Raw genomic sequence first — 18111 nt, 5'->3', positions numbered from 1 at the left:
AATAGGCTAGGATAGACCAAATCACCATTAGTTAGTTTTTCTCTTACTAGTTTCTTGCTTCCATGAGTATATTGTGAATTTAAGCGTGTGATCGAAATATCATTTAAAATTATGCTTTTATATGCTAGCTTTATTACGTATCAATATTTGATCTACATGGATATTTTATACTCTTAAATAGTAGCTCTAGGCATGAAAATTGATGAGCTCCCCGGGCTGGTATAGAGAGAGAGAGAGAACCACCGTCCACAGTGCCGAGATGCTGCTGGCAAGGTCCACACGACAGCGCAAAAAAGGATCTAAGAATCTAGTCATGTGGTGCGTGGTGTCCATGCTCATGTACTGGATGAATGATTGGTTTATATCAACCTAAGGTAACAACTAACAACCACCCAAAACAGGACTAATCTGAAGAGGTCACACAAATGACATGGACAAGGCGGGGAATGTACATCATCAGATGTCACCATGGAGCTATGAATCATTTCCTGACCAAGAACGAAGAATTTCCCTCTTGAAAAAAAAATGCAGGCATTACAGTGCAAAGGATCATGCAGAATATCCTTTCATCCACAAAAGGACATGCCGATCAAAGATCGAGCAAACAATAATTCATCTAAAGCGCCGTCGGTTTTGCTTTGCACCAAGCAATCCATGTTTTGATGCAGAAATTGTTAAAGTAATTAAACGAACAGGCATGATAATTGCTTGTCTGTGTCTTAAGCTGTATTGATGTGACTGGGTTTGTGTTGTGAGAATTGATCTGGTACTCATCGTTTCTAAAAAACTACACGCATCTCAATTTATATAATATATTTAGAAAAATATATGAACATGTAAAATTTCAAATAGATGCAGTACCGAAATAATTTGATAATAAATTTAATAAAACAAACTAAATATTATAGATGTTGATGTATTTTTTCTATAAACTCAAATAAAATTAGAGAAGTTTACTTTAGAACATAAGTTAATGTCATTACCTATTCCCTTGATTCTAAATTATAAGTTGCATTAATTTATCTTTTGGTAAACTACTAAATATATAGTAAAATTTATCTACTAAAAAGGTCAAGTAAATTTATAATTTAGAACGAAGAGAGTAGTTAAAATCATCAATAATAAATAATAATAAAGATAAAGCATGCCATCCATATCCATGCCTTCACAAGCCTCTCCAAGCCCAAGGGACCGCACAAGTCTCCGTGTTCTTAAATAAAAGAAGTAGATCGAGCCAAATCAGTCACCGGCCTCCCATTTCATCCGCATCCACATGACAAAAGCAATCAGAAGCGGCAGCTCGTGTTTGCCACGTCTCGTTGGCTTGCTGGACTGATAGCAAGTTCTCGCGTCTTCATCACCTGATGCATGGACGACGGATCGACCAGGCGATCAAAAAATAGCAGTGGGGACACCATGCATATACGGCGTGTCGTAGCCACCAGTCACAAGATCAGAAAAAAAAAACTGTAACCACTTAGCGAAAGGGCAAGCGAGCACCACACGGATCAGACACTAATTGAGCAGCTGTGCTGCTGTGCAAGACAAGAGGATGCACGGCTGTTGTGGAAGTCCCCGTCGTCTCACGTGAACGTGATTGAGAACACTATATATGCAAGTTGTAGTAAAGAATATCCATAGTGGGAGCAGGACAAATACAGTGGGAGATGCCCGTGATTTTGACTGGTTGGGCAAACGCCATCCATTCTTTTTGCCATGTCTGTATAATTTCTACCTATAGACTTTCTTCCCCTTTTTTTTAAAAAAAATGTAGAAATCAGATTTCCCCTGCTTTATTACAGAAGGCAAATGTCTTACCAACGTATTCTAACTGTACGCCACAAGCATGATACTCAAACCTTCTACTAACTTTCAACTAGTCCATAGCTAAAACGACGCTACACTACTGATATTAATGGATAACCATCTCCTCACAATAAGGGTCTGTTTGGTACAGCTCACAACAGCTTCATGAGCTGTTGTGAGCTGTTTTTTTTTTGCCAAACACTTATTTCCAAAACAGTTTCATGGGTGAAGCTGTTTTTTTCCTCCTCTCACAAATACATAAGTTGGATGAAGCTAGAAAAAAGTAGCTTATTGCAGCTTCTCTCTCATTTCTCTCTCTCAACTATGTATGAAGTAGTTGGTGAAGCTATTTTGCCAAACACTTTTTCCAAAACAGCTCAGCTTCATCTAGAAAGTCACTCATGAAGCTATTTTCTAAAAAAACAGTTTTACTAGTGAAGTTGAGCTGTGCCAAACAAGCCCTAAATAACTTCCGTGAGCCGAGGGGTTGCAGGATCCCGGTCCTCCGATACTGCTAAGGGTACTCACAATGCAGACTCTATCATAGAGTCTAAAGTTATTTATTACCTTGAACAATGTGGACTTGGAGTCTAAATAAGACTTGGAGTCTTATTTTTTCTACCTCTTTCTTCAATAAATATGCTGCCACATCAGCAAAATACCATAAATAACATGTAATTAATTGTCTTGGACTCTGTGATAGAGTCTTGCATTGTGAGTGCCCTAATGGAACCGCCTGCTATTTGCATGTAGTTGAGAGGTCCATGTTTCTCCATCCAAGCTTCTCTGGTTCCATCATCTTTGATTCCAAAGCATCAACTATGGATCAGAATGGATCGGGTCGACCCATTGGGTAGTTGACCTGACCCATATAGGGCTAATGGGTTATAGGTGCTCAAGCCCTAAATTCTATAGGGTCCGAACCTATTGACCCAATGGGCACCATAGGTCAACTTACTCATCATATTAATAAAAATTTTCTTTTAACTTATTGATGTTCTCAAAAAAATGAATAAATACAATTGGTCATAACTTGTAAGACTGTTCGTGCTTAGAAGTACTGGGGGAATATCATATTTTGGGAGTAAAAATTATAAAAATAAAATCATGGTTCACTTGCAAACTTATTTAATTTCATGCATTGCTAATAATCTTAATATATTGTTGTGATATTATTTAATCTTATTTTTTCTTAAAAGTATTGATAGTATTCATAGTTTATGATTGTAGAAAATTATTCGAATCTAGACCATAGTATCTAGGGAAATATATGTCTACCCATGGCCTCTAAAATTGGCCTTGAGGCCACGGGGCCAAGTCTAAGGCTAGGGCCGGGTCAACCTATTTCCATCTATAGCATCATCGTATTCCTCCATCTCTAACATTTTATTGTCCTTGAATAGTATTGTCTCCTTCCTAAATTATAATACGTCACTCTATAAATTTTCAGATAAAATCACAAAGATCCGTAACATCAAATAGTGGAGGGAAATGAAAAATGGTGGATGACCTGCATCATCAACAGGGGCGGATCTATGTGGATCCATTGGGGTCAGCTGACCCCGATAACTTGCTAGAAATTTACTTAAAGCTCTTTAATCCACCTGCAAATTATTCTTTCAAATAGAGAATTAATATGTGTTTGACTCCGTTGTTTAGTCCTTGACCCCAGTAACACAATATCCTGGATTCGCCCCTGATCATCGATATGTTAAATCTTGCATTGGAAAAAAAAACTCAGAGGACAATTATTCAAAAAAATAAGACTCCGAGGACAAAGAACAGTACTGATCCAGAGTTTCCATTCCGGTGCTACTTCTTCTCGATGATTTCCCGTTCTCGATCGTCATGAAAGCTACGTGTTCACAAAAGACGAACGCGCGCAACAACCACTCACACTGCGTAATAATTCGTAAAGCGGCCCTTGTGGCGAGCTTTTGACCCCCAAACGGAACGGATCTGCCCCCAGGCCAGAACCAGGAGCCACCTGCAACTGCAATGCAATGCAGAACAGCCGCCAGGTCCAATAATTTATCTATTTATTCCCCTTTTTATCATCGCCCGCTGGCCGCTGCGCATCGCGCTTTTGCCGCTTTTCTCGCATCGCCGCCAATCGGGAATGAATCTGGTGCTGGCTGTCTCAACGTAAGGTGGTGTGCGGCCACAGTGAATCCCCGACCTGTCTTGGATTCTTCCAGGAGGCAACGGCGAGCTGCCGAGTCACGAGTAGTAGGCATTTGACGGCAGCGCGCGTCCACCGTGCACGGTCCACTCCGGTCTCCGGCGGAAAGGCTAGCGGCGCGCAGACGCGACGAATCTTCGTGTGGGTTTTCTTTTCTGCTGCGTGACGGCACTGACGACAGGGGTCGGGGGTAAGGCCCTGTTTAGTTCCCCACCCAAAATTTTTTCATCCATCCCATCGAATCTTTGGACACATGTATGGAACATTAAATATAGATAAAAAATAAACTAATTACACAGTTTAGTTAAGAATCGCGAGACGAATCTTTTAAGCCTAGTTACTCTATGATTAGCCTTAAGTGCTACAGTAACCTATATATGCTAATGACAGATTAATTATGCTTAATAAATTTGTCTTGCAGTTTCCTGACGAGCTATGTAATTTGTTTTTTTATTAGTTTCTAAAAACCTCTTCCGACATCCTTCCGACACATCCGATGTGACACCTCAAAAATTTTCGTTCTTAATCTAAACAGGCCCTAAGGTGAGTTGTCGCGTGATTAGTGACCCTGTTGTCGTCAGACTGTATGCAAGTGCGGAGATCATGTTGGGATCTTCTGTGCGACGACGGATCGGATGCGTGCACCGGCGGCAGGCAGTGTGGCTCGGAGGAAATACGTTTGACCTTGAGAAATGGAGACACTGATAGCTCGAGTACGTACATGAGGTATAGAACATTATGATATATGACAAATGATTTTAATTGTCCGCCTTATTTGTTTGGCTGATAAATTATGGTAGTAAGTATTGTTGACTAATTTGTTGTCAGAGAAAAACACTGCTGAATAGATTGGTAGCGTCCAACAGTAGCACCAGATCAGTGTGCCCAAGAGAACCAGAGTCAGACATGAGACAGTGTATTTTTAAGATTACATCATCATATTACAACAGAAGCATAAGACAGAATACACCATTGTACACTAGACGTGCCGGAGCCCAAGCAGTCCGCCATTATGGCCAACTTTACACCATCCCTTCCATTCGTTGTTCCTCTTGTAGTCGCTAAACCACGCACATCATTATAATTTTTTTCTAGGGCTCCTAATTAGAGTTTCTCCATCAACTTATTTAAAAGTTATGCGAAACGTGTGTGCAAGACAATGGTTTTTGAACCTAAAACATTATCTTTTATTTCGAATTTCATCGCTGTTGCTGGAAAAAGTGAGGATTTGAGGGCATACTTGGTTCGCTTTCTTCTTGTCCAACCAAAATTATAATAAGCCAAACTATTTTAGTCGTTAGTTGGTTTATCGCTAAAGAATTAGCACAATGATGTTTGTGGCCAAAGTTTTGACAAAAACCTAGAAACCTCTTTAATTGCATAAGAGAGAGAATGTTATTATGGCACTCAATCAAATACACGTTATTCTAAAAAAAGACATTTATGTTTTTTGTCCTAACTTTGATGAGCCTTGATGGCTTGCTATAATTTTGGCTAACCAAGCTGGCGAGGCTTGGCCGGCGTCGCCTGGCTTCAGATCCAAGTACCCCCACTCTGCATCCTGCTCTCCTTTGTCCCCATCCTCCACTCCACTCCTCTTTTCGGAGCTCGACGGCGGCGGATGGACGGCGCAGCAAACGAGCGTGAGGCCGCCACACAACCAGCCAACTCATCACCACCACGACACCACCAACTGCCGTGTGGCGCCCACTCGGCACAGGCCGGGCCTCTTCTATGACGCCACTGCTTCGATCGGCCAGGAAAGCCTCCCGTGCGCTCTGCCAATCGGAAACCGCCACGTGTCACATGAGGCTGCCCGCTGCCGCTCCCGGAAACCCGTCCAGGTTCGATGAACCCAGCCTCCCGCCCGACCTATATGTAAACCACCCGCCCGCTTCCACCCTACGCCACAGAAAAAACGCAGGTGCCAAACACAGAGAATCAAACGCTCCGCAGCGAATTCAATTTTGAAAGCCCCAGAGAGCTTCCATGGCTTCCGCTACCACCTCCATCTCATCGCACCCTGCCGCCCTCCGCGATGTCGTCCAAGGTGAGAGAGGCTTCCTTTGTTCTTGTGTGGTTTTTTGTGAAGAATTTTCGCGCGAATTCGACGGTTCATAGCTAGTGAAATGCGTGGCTTCGCGTCAGAATTCACCCGCATTCGAAGCGCGTCCTTACGACCGGCCTAACATTTCATTTCCCTCTCTCTCTCTTCCTTTTGGCCGCGCAGCTGCGAGGATTGGCGCGCTGAGGCAGCAGGTGGGCGTGGCCCCGGCGGCGGCGCGCGGCCAGCGCGCTCGCGCGGTGCGCCCGCTGCGCGCGGCGGAGCCCGCGAGGCAGCCGGTGGCGGCCTCCGCGGCCGCGGCGGCGCCGGCCGCGCCCATGGCCGACGAGGCTGCGGCGGCCCTCGCGGCGGTGGACTACGAGGCCCTGGCGCGTGAGCTGGATGGCGCGTCGCCGCTGGAGATCATGGATCGGGCGCTGGCCATGTTCGGCTCCGAAATCGCCATCGCCTTCAGGTGAGCACAAACGTCCTCTCTCTCTCTCTCTCGTGCCACCCGTGAGTCTTAACGGGTTCGGGTACTCGTTACCGCGTGCCCGTTAGCCTCCGTTACCGCTGGTGCTTGTGGAATGGGTTTAGGCGCGGCGATCTGCATCGGGTATGCTCGCGGCATCGTGGTATCTTCCGAACGTGTGGCCGTGGAGATTCCTAGTTGCCTCGACCATTTGGCTGGCCACTTGACTATGGTGGTTCCCACATGTCTGCCTCTGAAACTGTATGGGACTATTATAGCTAATCTAATCTTTTACAATCGTACTACTAGTAGTCAATTGTTTATTATGGTGCCCAGATGCTCAAATCCAATCAGGTTTAGGCGTTTGAGCGAGGGCCCCTTTGCTGCACATGACAATGTATCTAGAGTTCTAGACAAGTGAGCCAAGCTTGAGGCGTCTTGGTTCATTGAACCTGGTGACCAAGATTGTTTTCGACCAGACACCAGAGCTAGAATCACGGCCGCCCACCACCCACGCGCAACCGAACAACCCAGCGGTGAGCTGTTGTCGACTATCGGACGAAACCAGAAAAGCCACGTCGTCCTAACTCCAAAAGGACCAAAACTGATAGTGGCACAATACTAGATTTCCTCTTGGAGCTGAGCTGCTTTAGTGCAGCTCCAGGAGCAGACGACAAAGTAAAATACTTCCTCCGTCTACGAAAGAGTCAATTTCTAAAGTTGTCCTAAGTCAAACTTTTTAAATTTTGACCAAATTTCTAGAAAAAAATGCTAAGATTTATAGTATCAAATTAGTATTATTAGATTCATCATAGAATATATTTTCATATAATGTGTATTTTATATTATAAATGTTGTTACTCTTTTCTATAAAGTTAGTCAAACTTTAAAAAGTTTGACTGGCACGGATCCTAGGAATTGATTCTTTCGTGGACGGATGGAGTACGCAAGCTGAACTCGTCGTGTAGGCAACCACCACCACCTTGCTAATTACTGTACTGTAGGATGCTAATCTTTCAGCCATGACATGGATTTGTCATTTGTGTGTCTCATACTACGTATGAATCGGATACCTTCACTACGATGTAGTAGTACGATGACATCAGAAGACGGGCAAACCTCTAGCTTAACTGACATCGTCAATCGCCCTCGTCTCGTGGTTGCAGCGGTGCTGAGGACGTGGCGCTGATCGAGTACGCCAAGCTGACGGGGCGTCCGTTCCGGGTGTTCAGCCTGGACACGGGTCGTCTCAACCCGGAGACGTACCAGTTCTTCGACCAGGTGGAGAAGCACTACGGCATCCGCATCGAGTACATGTTCCCGGACGCGAGCGAGGTGCAGGAGCTGGTGCGCACCAAGGGCCTCTTCTCCTTCTACGACGACGGCCACCAGGAGTGCTGCCGGGTGCGCAAGGTGCGGCCCCTGCGCAGGGCGCTCAAGGGGCTCAGGGCATGGATCACCGGCCAGAGGAAGGACCAGTCCCCCGGCACCAGGGCCAGCATCCCCCTGGTCCAGGTCGACCCTTCCTTCGAAGGCCTGGATGGCGGAGCTGGTAGCTTGATCAAGTGGAACCCTGTGGCCAACGTCGACGGCAAGGACATCTGGACGTTCCTAAGGACCATGGACGTCCCTGTCAACACCCTGCATGCTCAGGTAGTAACTTCTTTGCCTAATTTTGCAGTTGTTGCAGCACAGCTTCGATGGTTGACGACAGTCTCTCACCTGCCGTGTCCGTGTTCTCTCTGCAGGGCTACGTGTCCATCGGGTGCGAGCCGTGCACCAGGCCTGTCCTGCCGGGGCAGCACGAGCGGGAAGGCCGGTGGTGGTGGGAGGACGCCAAGGCCAAGGAGTGCGGCCTCCACAAGGGAAACATCGAGAAGGACGGCCAGGCGGCGGCCCCCAGGTCCGCCAACGGCAACGGCTCGGCGGGCGCCCCGGACATCTTCGAGAGCCCCGCCGTGGTGTCCCTCACCCGCGCCGGGATCGAGAACCTGCTGCGCCTGGAGAACCGCGCCGAGCCGTGGCTCGTGGTGCTGTACGCGCCCTGGTGCCCCTTCTGCCAGGCCATGGAGGCCTCCTACGTGGAGCTGGCCGAGAAGCTGGCGGGCTCCGGCGTCAAGGTGGCCAAGTTCCGCGCCGACGGCGAGCAGAAGCCGTTCGCGCAGGCCGAGCTGCAGCTGCAGAGCTTCCCCACCGTGCTCCTGTTCCCGAGCCGCACCCCCAGGCCCATCAAGTACCCGTCGGAGAAGAGGGACGTCGACTCGCTCCTCGCCTTCGTCAACAGCCTCCGGTGAGGCCGCCAGTGAGCGAGAACCATCGTTCTCTGTCAGTATGTACTTGTACCGTGTTATGTTGGCGTCCATCTTAGGTGCTGTATGTAGAGACTAGAGAGGGAGATGGGAGGGAATTGGGATGATAGAAACACATGGAGGGGATTCAGGAAAAAAAAACAGATGCAGGTTATCCAGACAAAAAAAAATCCAGATGCAGGCGTTGCATGTTTAGTTTATGTAACTGCAGAAGGAGTCTGAGGTCCTGTGTTATTTGGGAGCTGAGAGGAAGAGGTTATTTGTGTGTGCTTATAGCTAGTGGCGAGTGGCCATAGAGTATTGGAAGGAAAATCAAATAAGATAATCAAATAAGAATCGAAGTTCTGAGAGTTCTTGTTTGTTCATGTTGGTTGTCAACTATGTAGACAGTACAAAGCGAAGGTTTTGCATAATTTATTTATTTAGAGTTTGTGCGTCGCTTCATCAGGTTCCTACACATGTTTTTTTATTTATTCTTTCAATTAATTAGTTTCCTTGCATTGCCCATTGATTTTTTTTCTTTCAAAATATTTCTCCTTTCATTTTCTTCTTCTTTCATTAGTTCAAGTTCAAGGCTGATGGACTTCATTCGCTGCTAGGTGCTAGCCTTAGCAACGATGAGTATGCAATAAGAGTTTCCAGGATATATGTAGCAGGCGAGCAAGAAAAACAAGCCGCATATCAGCAGCGACAGCATAGGCAGTTGTTCTAGGTGATACAAATGGTTAGAGGCGGTAGTGTTTTTCTTAGTTGCTTGTTGCCGTTAAGTCCCTGTTCGCTTGAGTTTATCTGAATCTACCAGCCATTCAACAGTGTTTTTCTCTCGTAACGGATCAATGAACAATACTACATAGCTTTTATAACAAATCAGCAAACATGTTTGTTTGAGTCATTAGTGTTTCCTCAAGAGTTCTTCATTGCCATTGAAGGTTACAGGAGGCAAGCGAGTCCAGGATTTGTAATTGCAGTGGGCTTTGAAAATTGCCGATGTTAACTTGAGAAAGAAGACATTAGATTCAACAAAATTTAATTATGAAAAAGACTATCTAAGGAATAAAAAAAGGAAAAATTGTTGAAATTATAACTCTATGTGTAGTGTCTACTTAACTCGGTAAGGTTTTTTTTAAATGCACTCCTATCCACTTCAATCCACGTGTGTACAACTACATCTAAACAAGCTCTAACACTGACTTGCCTCTTCGAACAAGCTGGTAAAGATCTTGGAGTGAGTAAATGACTGTGGAAGAACTAGATTGCAACAATGTTGGTTTCAATCAGGTTTATACGGTCCCATAATGAACCGTTACCAACCCAACCCGTACGCCGTCTCGAATACCGTTTGTCGTGGGCTGGTTCCTGGGTTGGGCCAGTTTGTAACCGAACCATATACTGTACAAGGCTACTCGCTACCATTACCTCAAACACAACCCTACAGTTCCTTCAAGTAACGCATCCAAATGAGCCCAATTAACACAGCAGGCCAGTCCAAGCACAGCCTGCTCCGAAACCCAGGTTCGTCGTAGCTGGCCCAAGCCCCAAGTGCCGAGTGCCGTGCTGCACATCCAAGCCCGGCCAACTTCGACACGGAAGCCCAGCCACGCGCATACAGCAGGTGGATAAAACTCCACGTGGCCTTCTTGACGCCATCATATTAATCCCGTTGCGGCCTTGCGGGCCCCACGCCCTCTTCTTCCCCAGCCTCATCAATCCCTATTCCCTAGCCTCCACCGCAAGGCCTTGTTTAGTTCGTAAAAAATTTCAAGATTTTCTGTCAAATCGAATCTTTGGTCGTATGTATAGAGCATTAAATATAAACGAAAATAAAAATTGTACAGTTTACCTATAATATGTGAGATGAATCTTTTGAGCCTAGTTACTTCGTGACTGGACAATGTTTATCAAATAAAAATAAAAATGATACAGTAGCCAAAAATCAAAAATTTTGCGAACTAAACAAAGCCACTAGTACCGTCAAATCAGAGTGTTTCCCCTGGCCCTGGTCGCCCAAACCCCGCCGTGAAAATCACCCCACCAGAACGGCAAAAGCGCCCCCGAAAGCCACACAAACATTTCCCCTGCCTAGGCTAAGGCCGCCGGGGGAAGCGGGGAAAAAGATCCTATCCCAATGGCTCTCCTCCCCCAAATCCTCCACTCTCCTCACCCCCGCCTCGCCGCCGCCGCCGCCTCCCCCTCTGGTGCATTCTGCCGAGCACCACGACACCTCCATGCCTCCGCCTCCCGCACCCGGGGCCGCCTCGCCACGGCGGCGGCGGGCGCGTCGGGTCCCGGGCCGTCGTCGCCGGAGCCGTACCCACCAGAGTCCGACGACGGGCTGGTGGAGCTCCCGCTGTTCCCGCTCCCGCTCGTGCTCTTCCCGGACGCCACGCACGCGCTGCACATCTTCGAGTACCGCTACCGCATCATGATGCACACGGTGCTGCAGACCGACCTCCGCTTCGGGATCGTCTTCGCCGGCAACTCCGGGTCCGCCGCCGAGGTCGGCTGCGTCGGGGAGGTCGTCAAGCACGAGCGCCTCGCCGACGACCGCTTCTTCCTCATCTGCAAGGGCCAGCAGCGCTTCCGCGTCGCCCGCGTCGTGCGCACCAAGCCCTACCTCGTCGCCGCCGTCCAGTGGCTCGAGGACCGCCCGCCCGCCGAGGCCCCGGCACCCGGGGAGGACGCCGAGGCGCTCGCAACCGACGTCGAGGCCCTCATGCGGGACGTCATACGCATCGCCAACCGCCTCAACGGCAAGCCCGAGAAGGAGGTCGGGGACCTGCGCAGGGGCCTCTTCCCCACCCCCTTCTCCTTCTACGTCGGCAACACCTTTGAGGGGGCGCCCCGGGAGCAGCAGGCGCTCCTCGAGCTCGAGGACACCGCCGCCAGGCTGCGCAGGGAGCGGGACACGCTGCGCAACACGCTCAACTACCTCACCGCCGCCTCCGCCGTCAAGGACGCATTCCCATCCTCGCCGTCTTCGGGGTGAGGTGAGGTGAGGTCGTCACTCGTCAGCTAGGAATGGATGGATGACGATAAGGAGTTTGTGGTGGAGGGTATAGGACTAAACTTTGTTATCACTCTTTGAAGCCCTTTTTTCCCCTTCTCTTATTATATTTTCTATGGCTAGGTTCTACTGCATGTGGTTAGCATTTTAGCGTGTAAAATTGTATAATTTGGTGTGTGTCAACTCAAGAAAATTTGGAGCTGTGATATATAGGTCCTTGATAAGGATGGGAATTTTGCTCTCAGAGAGACTCATGCTTCTGCGGCTAAATTGGAGCTGAATTGAAGCTATCTTTTACTCATTGGTCAACAGTTGACTGTTGATTTAAACTATTGCCAGTACTTGTAGAATGTTTAATGGAATTTTATTGTCTAGGATAGAATAGCTAGGATGAGAACTGAAGCAGTAATAGTTGCTACTGACCCGCCTTCCAATAATTAAATCATGACATTTGAGGGTGATGCTATTGATAATTATGTGTATCTTGAGGAAGCATGCAACCGGTATGAAAGCATTCTGAGGTTGTGAAAGTTTGCTTTCTGACTGAAACTTTGTTTCCAACCTTTTTCAGATGCATGTTAGAACAGTATGTTTTCCCCTAACATTGTCAAAGTAAAGTTATGCTTTGCTCCAATGAGGAAGTTCTACCTAAGAAATTCTGATGTTATGACTTGGCATCAATCTATCCAGCCATCTACTATTATTAGGTAAGCATACTATGATAAAGTTGAAAAAAAAACAATATTTGCAAGGAAATATGATTTGTGCATATTAGGTTCTGAATGTTCTCGTGGATTTGTTACCAAGGATAGAAACATTTCAGCTTTGCATCACTTCTTTTCATTTTGGTGCTCTAGATGAGTCTGCTGGTCTAGACATGGCAACAGTTCATAATTGCGCCCTTGAGGCGACAAATGCTCAATCTGAGCTTTTAGATTACTTATCAATCCATGTATTCTCGCTATGTTTGTACTTTTACGGGACAAAGCATTCATTTCCATAGAGTTTAGTTGTGCAAAAACTAGTTCTTCCGATCTTTGAAACTAGGTCTGAGAGTCTGAGACAAACCTACGCTGGATCCTGTATTCCTATAACTGGAACAACCTAGTCCATACCTCTGTTCCAAATTATAAATTACTAAATTATAAGTTGTTTCGGCTTTTTGAGATACATCGATAGTACTATGTATCTATATAGACTATGTAAAACGTTAGGAACAGTCCATATCAACCAATATGACAAGGTCACAGTGTCTCCCAGCAAAGGCCAACATGTAGAGGGGTGACTGGGGCGACTTTCAGATATCATCAGCAAAGGCCAACATGTAGAGGGGGTGACTGGGGCAACTTTCATATTCATATATCATCAAACTTCATCGTTAGGCCTTGTTTAGTTCCAAAAAAAATTTGTAAAATTTTTCAGATTTCTCGTCACATCGAATCTTTAGACGCATACATAGAGTATTAAATATAGATAAAAATAAAAATTAATTACACAGTTTGGTCGGAATTGACAAGACGAATCTTTTGAGCCTAGTTAGTCCATAATTGGATAATATTTGTCAAATACAAACGAAAGTGATATTATTCCTATTTTGCAAAAAATTTTGGAAGTAAACATGGCCTTAGAATGCCAGAATGGAAAACTGGAAATACATTGAATAGGGAGTGGATAAGGCCGTCGCCACTATGACAGGCAAGTAGCGCCACGTCTACAATGACGTCCAACATGCTGGGAACCAGCCATTGCCCCAGGCGTGGCGTGACTCTAGCGACACAAACTTCACTGTGCTCTACTGGAACCGCACACCGCGCTTGTTGAACAGCCGGAGCAACCGCTTCAGCTCGTCGTTGGATACCTTCGATGGCCTCTTGCCTGCGAGCTCGGCGGTGTCCAAAGCTCCGGCAACCCTCTCCTTGAACGCCGCGACCTCTTCCTCGCTGAAACCAACCGCTCTGTTGCTGCCATCGTCGGTTTCCCCACAATCATCCTCGCCACTGTCGCCGTCAAGCGCACCGAGGCTGACACCACCGGCACATTCCTCGGCTCTCTGCGACCGTCCGAACAACTCCATGACCATCCTCTTCTGCTTGAAGATGGCGCCCAGTGTCTTGTTCTTCTGGCCGAAACACGCGCGCGTGAACGCCAGCCACTCGCTGACGTCGACCCCCGGGGCGATGCCCCGCGGCCGGATCTCGACGAGGGACGAGTCCACCCGGGGCATGGGCACGAAGTCCCTCTTGCTCACGTCCATGAGCAGCCTCACGTCGGCGACCAGGCGCACGTTGGCCGCCAGCCGGTTGTACTCCCCGTCGCCCGGCGTGGCCACAAGCCGCCGCGCGAACTCCTTCTGGAGCAGCAGTGTCGCCGTCCGGAACCGGTAAGGGCCGAACAGCAGCTTGGCGATCAGCGGCGAGGAGATGCCGTAGGGGATGTTGGCCACGCAGACGTCGAACTCCGGGAACTCTACCTCCACGGCGTCGCCCGCGATCACCTGCCAAACGAGACGAAGGAGGAAACGTCGTTCAGTCAGCAAGCGATTTCCTTTGAGACATTCTGTCGATCGAGTGGCGGGCCTGCGTGCGGACGGACCGTGAGCTTGTCCGCGAGGCCGAGAGCGGCGGCGCGCGCGGTGACGGACTCGACCATACGCGGGTCGATCTCGACGGCGACGACGCGCGCCGCGTGGGACGCGAGGAGGCGCGCGGTGAGGTTGCCCGTGCCAGGGCCGACCTCGAGGATGGCGTCGCCCGAACTGATGGCGGCGCGGCGCACGATGGCGTCGAGGACGCGCGGGTTGGTGAGCAGGTGCTGCCCGCGCGGCTTGTGGAGCCGGAAACGCCCGTCCCACGCCTCTGACGCGGACGCCCCCACCTCAGGCGACGAGGAGGTGGTGGTGGTGTAGGGGTAGGCTTGGCGGACGGCGCAGCGCGCCCAGAGAGCGGAGACGGCTCGCTTCATGTCTCAGCTCAACGCCAACCGCGGCGAGCACTGTCTGCACAGTGCTGCGCTGGCCTGCTTGTGCCGCCGCGGATTCGAGACTATTCTCTCGCGCGCGACGAGGCTGTACACTCTCTTGCAGGTTTATACGCCGGTGGCTTATAAAAAAAAAAAGATATCGTTGACGCAGGCACATGCAATGAACGGATCAACGGAAGGTCGGAAGCGAACCTGTTAGAGAACATATACGGATCCAAAACATACAGAACATAGGTTTGCTACATGCATGTTGCTGTAGAACACATCTAGACAGATATCGCAATACAAGTGTTGTCTTGGCTAGTGCTTTTAAGGTCAGATTGTTGTCCAATGTGTTTCACCTAGCTTGTCTTGGTCCTGTTGCCGAATCTGCCACTTATTCGTGTTTTTCTTTCACAATAAATCAACGGATAATACATGCTTGTTTATAAATTTCTTAAATTAGCATATTTATTAAAAAGTTCCACCCTTCAGATCTCCACCTTTTTCACTAGTGGAGATGCCCTTGTCGCCTACAATTCAACTGGGAATCGCAGGAGATTTGATGTCTCATCTTGAGTTAGCATAGGATAAGAAAAATCTTTTTAATGATGAGGTTTTGCTTTTTGATGTGTCCAACCTTGAGATGGCGGCAAGGCTCCTTTGGTCGTTGTTCCATGCCTTACCTCTAAATGCCCTTTCTCATTGCCCGCTCCATATCACCGTCTCAATTCTCGGACACCTTTAGACGGGCTAATTACGCTGCTAGTACGCTACGTTGTTGCTTCTCTTAGAGTTGATACTGGTTCGGTCACGAGTTGTTTATATGTGATTGTTTAATTGTGAACTTTGTGAGACTAGTTTTGCCAAGATCGTGTTGGTTTTAGTAAGCTTTGGCTTATTAAGACCATGTGTTGTAACTCTTCTTTTCTTTTTATAAATTAATGAAAAACATGCGTAGACCAGTCTTATTGGGGTTTCACCAGGATGTCATGCACATTTATTAGAGCGTCATGTCATCAAAAATGCACTTTTTGCATTAAACGAAGAGGAGAGAGAAGAAAGTAGTGTCACCATGGTGAAACTTTACGGGCGTTGTTTCTCACGCGGTCAAACGGGATGAAATCCCCACTCAGGGCCAAATCGTTTCACCATCTTGCATGTGATCCAATCATTTTGCAGCAATTAAATGCTTTGCTTAGCCTAGGAAACAACAAAGTAAAATGCTCTATTGCTGGGGTTATTTCATAGATGGTTTCATTTCAATCTTGATGACATGTTGGTATGTGAAATCGTACAGCGACACTGTCCATTGAGACTGGCCTTACACATGTTAGCGGAAATTTTTCCCACCGGAACGGGGAATAATATATCGAGCAGCGACGCAAACATTTATTATGAGAATATTTAGTGCAGTACAAGGAGGTTGTGCTCTAATGGAACCGCACCCCCCGTTTGATGAACAAGCGGAGCAACCTCAACATGTCGTCATTGGACAGCATCGATGGTCTTTCGTTGTTGAGCTTGGCCGACTGCAATGTTCCAGCAATCCTCTCCTTGAACACCACGTACTCTTCCTTGCTGAAATCACCTTCTTCATCACAGCGATCATCGGCATTGTTTACGTCATGAGGCGCATCGCGGCCACTGCTACTGGCATTGCCGATGCGTTCTTCATCTATCCGAGACAGCCTGAAGAGCTCCATGGCCATCTCTTTCTGCTTGAAGATGGTTCCTAGGGTCTTCTCTTTCTTCTTTCTCTTCTTCTTCTTCTCCTGCTGCTGCTGGAGCTGGTGCTGTCCGAAGCACACGCGCGCGAACTCCAGCCACTCGTCGAGGCTGATCCCCGGCTCCACCTCCGTCGGCCGGACCTCCTTCATCCGGATCTCGACGAGGGAGGAGTCCACCCCGGGCACGGGCACGAAGTCGTTCTTGCTCACGTCCATGAGCAGGCTCACGTGCGCGACCAGGCGCACGTTGGTGGCCAGGTGGTTGTGCTCCCCGTGGCCCGGCGCGCCCACGAGCCGCCGCGCGAACTCCCTCTGCACCAGCAGCGTCGCCGTCCGGAACCGGTAGGAGCCGAACAGCAGCTTGGCGGTTAGCGGCGAGGAGATCGCGTAGGGGATGTTGGACACGCAGGCGTCGAACTCCGGGAAGTCGACCTTCATGGCGTCGCCCGTGGTCACCTGGCAACGGAAAACTAAAGACTCGTCATTTGCTTTTGATCATCATCAGCGTTTTCCCTTTCGATCGGGGGCATCGGATCGATCGATCGAATGGGATGGGGGTGGGACTGTGGGAGGAGGGCGCGCGGGCGGAACCGTGAGCTTGTGCGCGAGGCCGAGGTCGCGGGCGCGGGCGGCGACAGCGGCGGCCATGCGCGGGTCGATCTCGACGGCGGCGACGGAGGCGGCAGGGGAGGCCAGGAGGCGCACGGTGAGGTTGCCCGTGCCGGGGCCGACTTCGAGGACGGCGTCGCCCGGGCGGATCGCGGCACGGCGCACGATGGCGTCGAGGACGCGCGGGTTGGTGAGAAGGTGCTGCCCCCGCCGCTTGTGCAGCCGGAAGGACGGCCCGTCCCACGCCTCCGACGCCGAGGAGGAGCAGAGGCGGCAGCTGTGGCGGGCGGCGCGGCGCGCGGAGACGACGACGCGTCTCATGTTTGTTGTTAAGTCCGGTCCTTGGGCCTCCGGCCTCGATGCCAACAGGCACCGACCAGGCGACCACTGATGAAGCTTTCGCCTGCCGGCGGTCTGCGGTCCTGGTGCCGGACTGGCCGGTGCGGCGGATTCGTGCTAGTGGCCGACGGTGTTGGCTTAGTCGCTCGCTCCGTGATAGGGTAGCATGTATGCGCCTATGCGGCCCGTGCAGGTGGCGCGGGTTCGGCTTCGGCCACTTGTGCGATCCATCCTACTCAGCAAGTTCTGGGCTGCTAGGCCACTTGGGCCGCATGCTGGGTGTGATTGATTTTTTTTTTGAAGCAGTGTGATTGATTTTATTGTACTTCCTTTTGATTGAAAATTTTTAGCTAAGAAATGCCAAGTTCTGGAAAACTTCATCTGTGTGACTGTGTGTAGACAGAGACCATATCCTGCTTCCTTAGCCATTTTGGATTATTCAAAAAAATGGAGATCCAACCTATGAAAAATTAGACGATTTTTTATTAATTAAGAAGAAAAATAGACATCTAAATTCAAGCTGAGGGAGAGCTTTTTTATCATGCCTCTTACTCAAACAGCTGAACTACACTTACTCACTCAGTCCAGCCATTTTGGATTATTCTAAGTGAAATTTTGATGCCAAATTTATTGCACCATTGCTATAAGAGCAATTTTC

At 48.7% G+C, this 18111-nt stretch overlaps 4 protein-coding genes across 4 annotated transcripts; 2 read left to right on the top strand and 2 right to left on the bottom strand.

Moving 5' to 3' along the window:
- LOC8080734 (probable 5'-adenylylsulfate reductase 1, chloroplastic) lies at positions 5877 to 9234 on the top strand. Its single transcript, XM_002462871.2, has 4 exons — positions 5877 to 6038; positions 6219 to 6507; positions 7671 to 8157; positions 8253 to 9234. The coding sequence occupies exons 1-4, from the start codon at positions 5978 to 5980 to the stop codon at positions 8796 to 8798; spliced, it is 1383 nt and encodes a 460-aa protein (XP_002462916.1). The 5' UTR covers positions 5877 to 5977; the 3' UTR covers positions 8799 to 9234.
- On the top strand, positions 10733 to 12158 carry LOC8077491 (lon protease). Its single transcript, XM_002462870.2, has one exon. It carries the CDS (start codon positions 10939 to 10941, stop codon positions 11797 to 11799), a length of 861 nt encoding a protein of 286 aa, XP_002462915.1. The 5' UTR covers positions 10733 to 10938; the 3' UTR covers positions 11800 to 12158.
- LOC8077490 (ribosomal RNA small subunit methyltransferase, mitochondrial) lies at positions 13392 to 15166 on the bottom strand. Its single transcript, XM_002460707.2, has 2 exons — positions 14410 to 15166; positions 13392 to 14311 (listed from the first exon to the last, which is right to left on the bottom strand). Exons 1-2 carry the CDS (start codon positions 14776 to 14778, stop codon positions 13610 to 13612), a joined length of 1071 nt encoding a protein of 356 aa, XP_002460752.1. The 5' UTR covers positions 14779 to 15166; the 3' UTR covers positions 13392 to 13609.
- LOC8080733 (ribosomal RNA small subunit methyltransferase, mitochondrial) lies at positions 16148 to 17733 on the bottom strand. The gene is made up of 2 exons (XM_002460706.2): positions 17097 to 17733; positions 16148 to 16961 (listed from the first exon to the last, which is right to left on the bottom strand). Exons 1-2 carry the CDS (start codon positions 17433 to 17435, stop codon positions 16209 to 16211), a joined length of 1092 nt encoding a protein of 363 aa, XP_002460751.2. The 5' UTR covers positions 17436 to 17733; the 3' UTR covers positions 16148 to 16208.

This window comes from Sorghum bicolor, chromosome 2 (assembly GCF_000003195.3).
Source record: "Sorghum bicolor cultivar BTx623 chromosome 2, Sorghum_bicolor_NCBIv3, whole genome shotgun sequence".
In the NCBI taxonomy this organism is placed as follows: domain Eukaryota; kingdom Viridiplantae; phylum Streptophyta; class Magnoliopsida; order Poales; family Poaceae; genus Sorghum; species Sorghum bicolor.
Note: the sequence above shows the minus strand (reverse complement) of the source record. Positions and strands in the feature narration are given on the sequence as shown.

Coding starts and splice junctions, on each gene's coding strand:
- LOC8080734 (XM_002462871.2), top strand. CDS start 5,978: ATGGCTTCCGCTACCACCTCCATCTCATCGCACCCTGCCGCCCTCCGC. Junction 6,039..6,218: donor CCTCCGCGATGTCGTCCAAG/GTGAGAGAGGCT, acceptor TTGGCCGCGCAG/CTGCGAGGATTGGCGCGCTG. Junction 8,158..8,252: donor TCAACACCCTGCATGCTCAG/GTAGTAACTTCT, acceptor TTCTCTCTGCAG/GGCTACGTGTCCATCGGGTG.
- LOC8077491 (XM_002462870.2), top strand. CDS start 10,939: ATGGCTCTCCTCCCCCAAATCCTCCACTCTCCTCACCCCCGCCTCGCC.
- LOC8077490 (XM_002460707.2), bottom strand. CDS start 14,778: ATGAAGCGAGCCGTCTCCGCTCTCTGGGCGCGCTGCGCCGTCCGCCAA. Junction 14,312..14,409: donor GCCTCGCGGACAAGCTCACG/GTCCGTCCGCAC, acceptor CTCGTTTGGCAG/GTGATCGCGGGCGACGCCGT.
- LOC8080733 (XM_002460706.2), bottom strand. CDS start 17,435: ATGAGACGCGTCGTCGTCTCCGCGCGCCGCGCCGCCCGCCACAGCTGC. Junction 16,962..17,096: donor GCCTCGCGCACAAGCTCACG/GTTCCGCCCGCG, acceptor TTCCGTTGCCAG/GTGACCACGGGCGACGCCAT.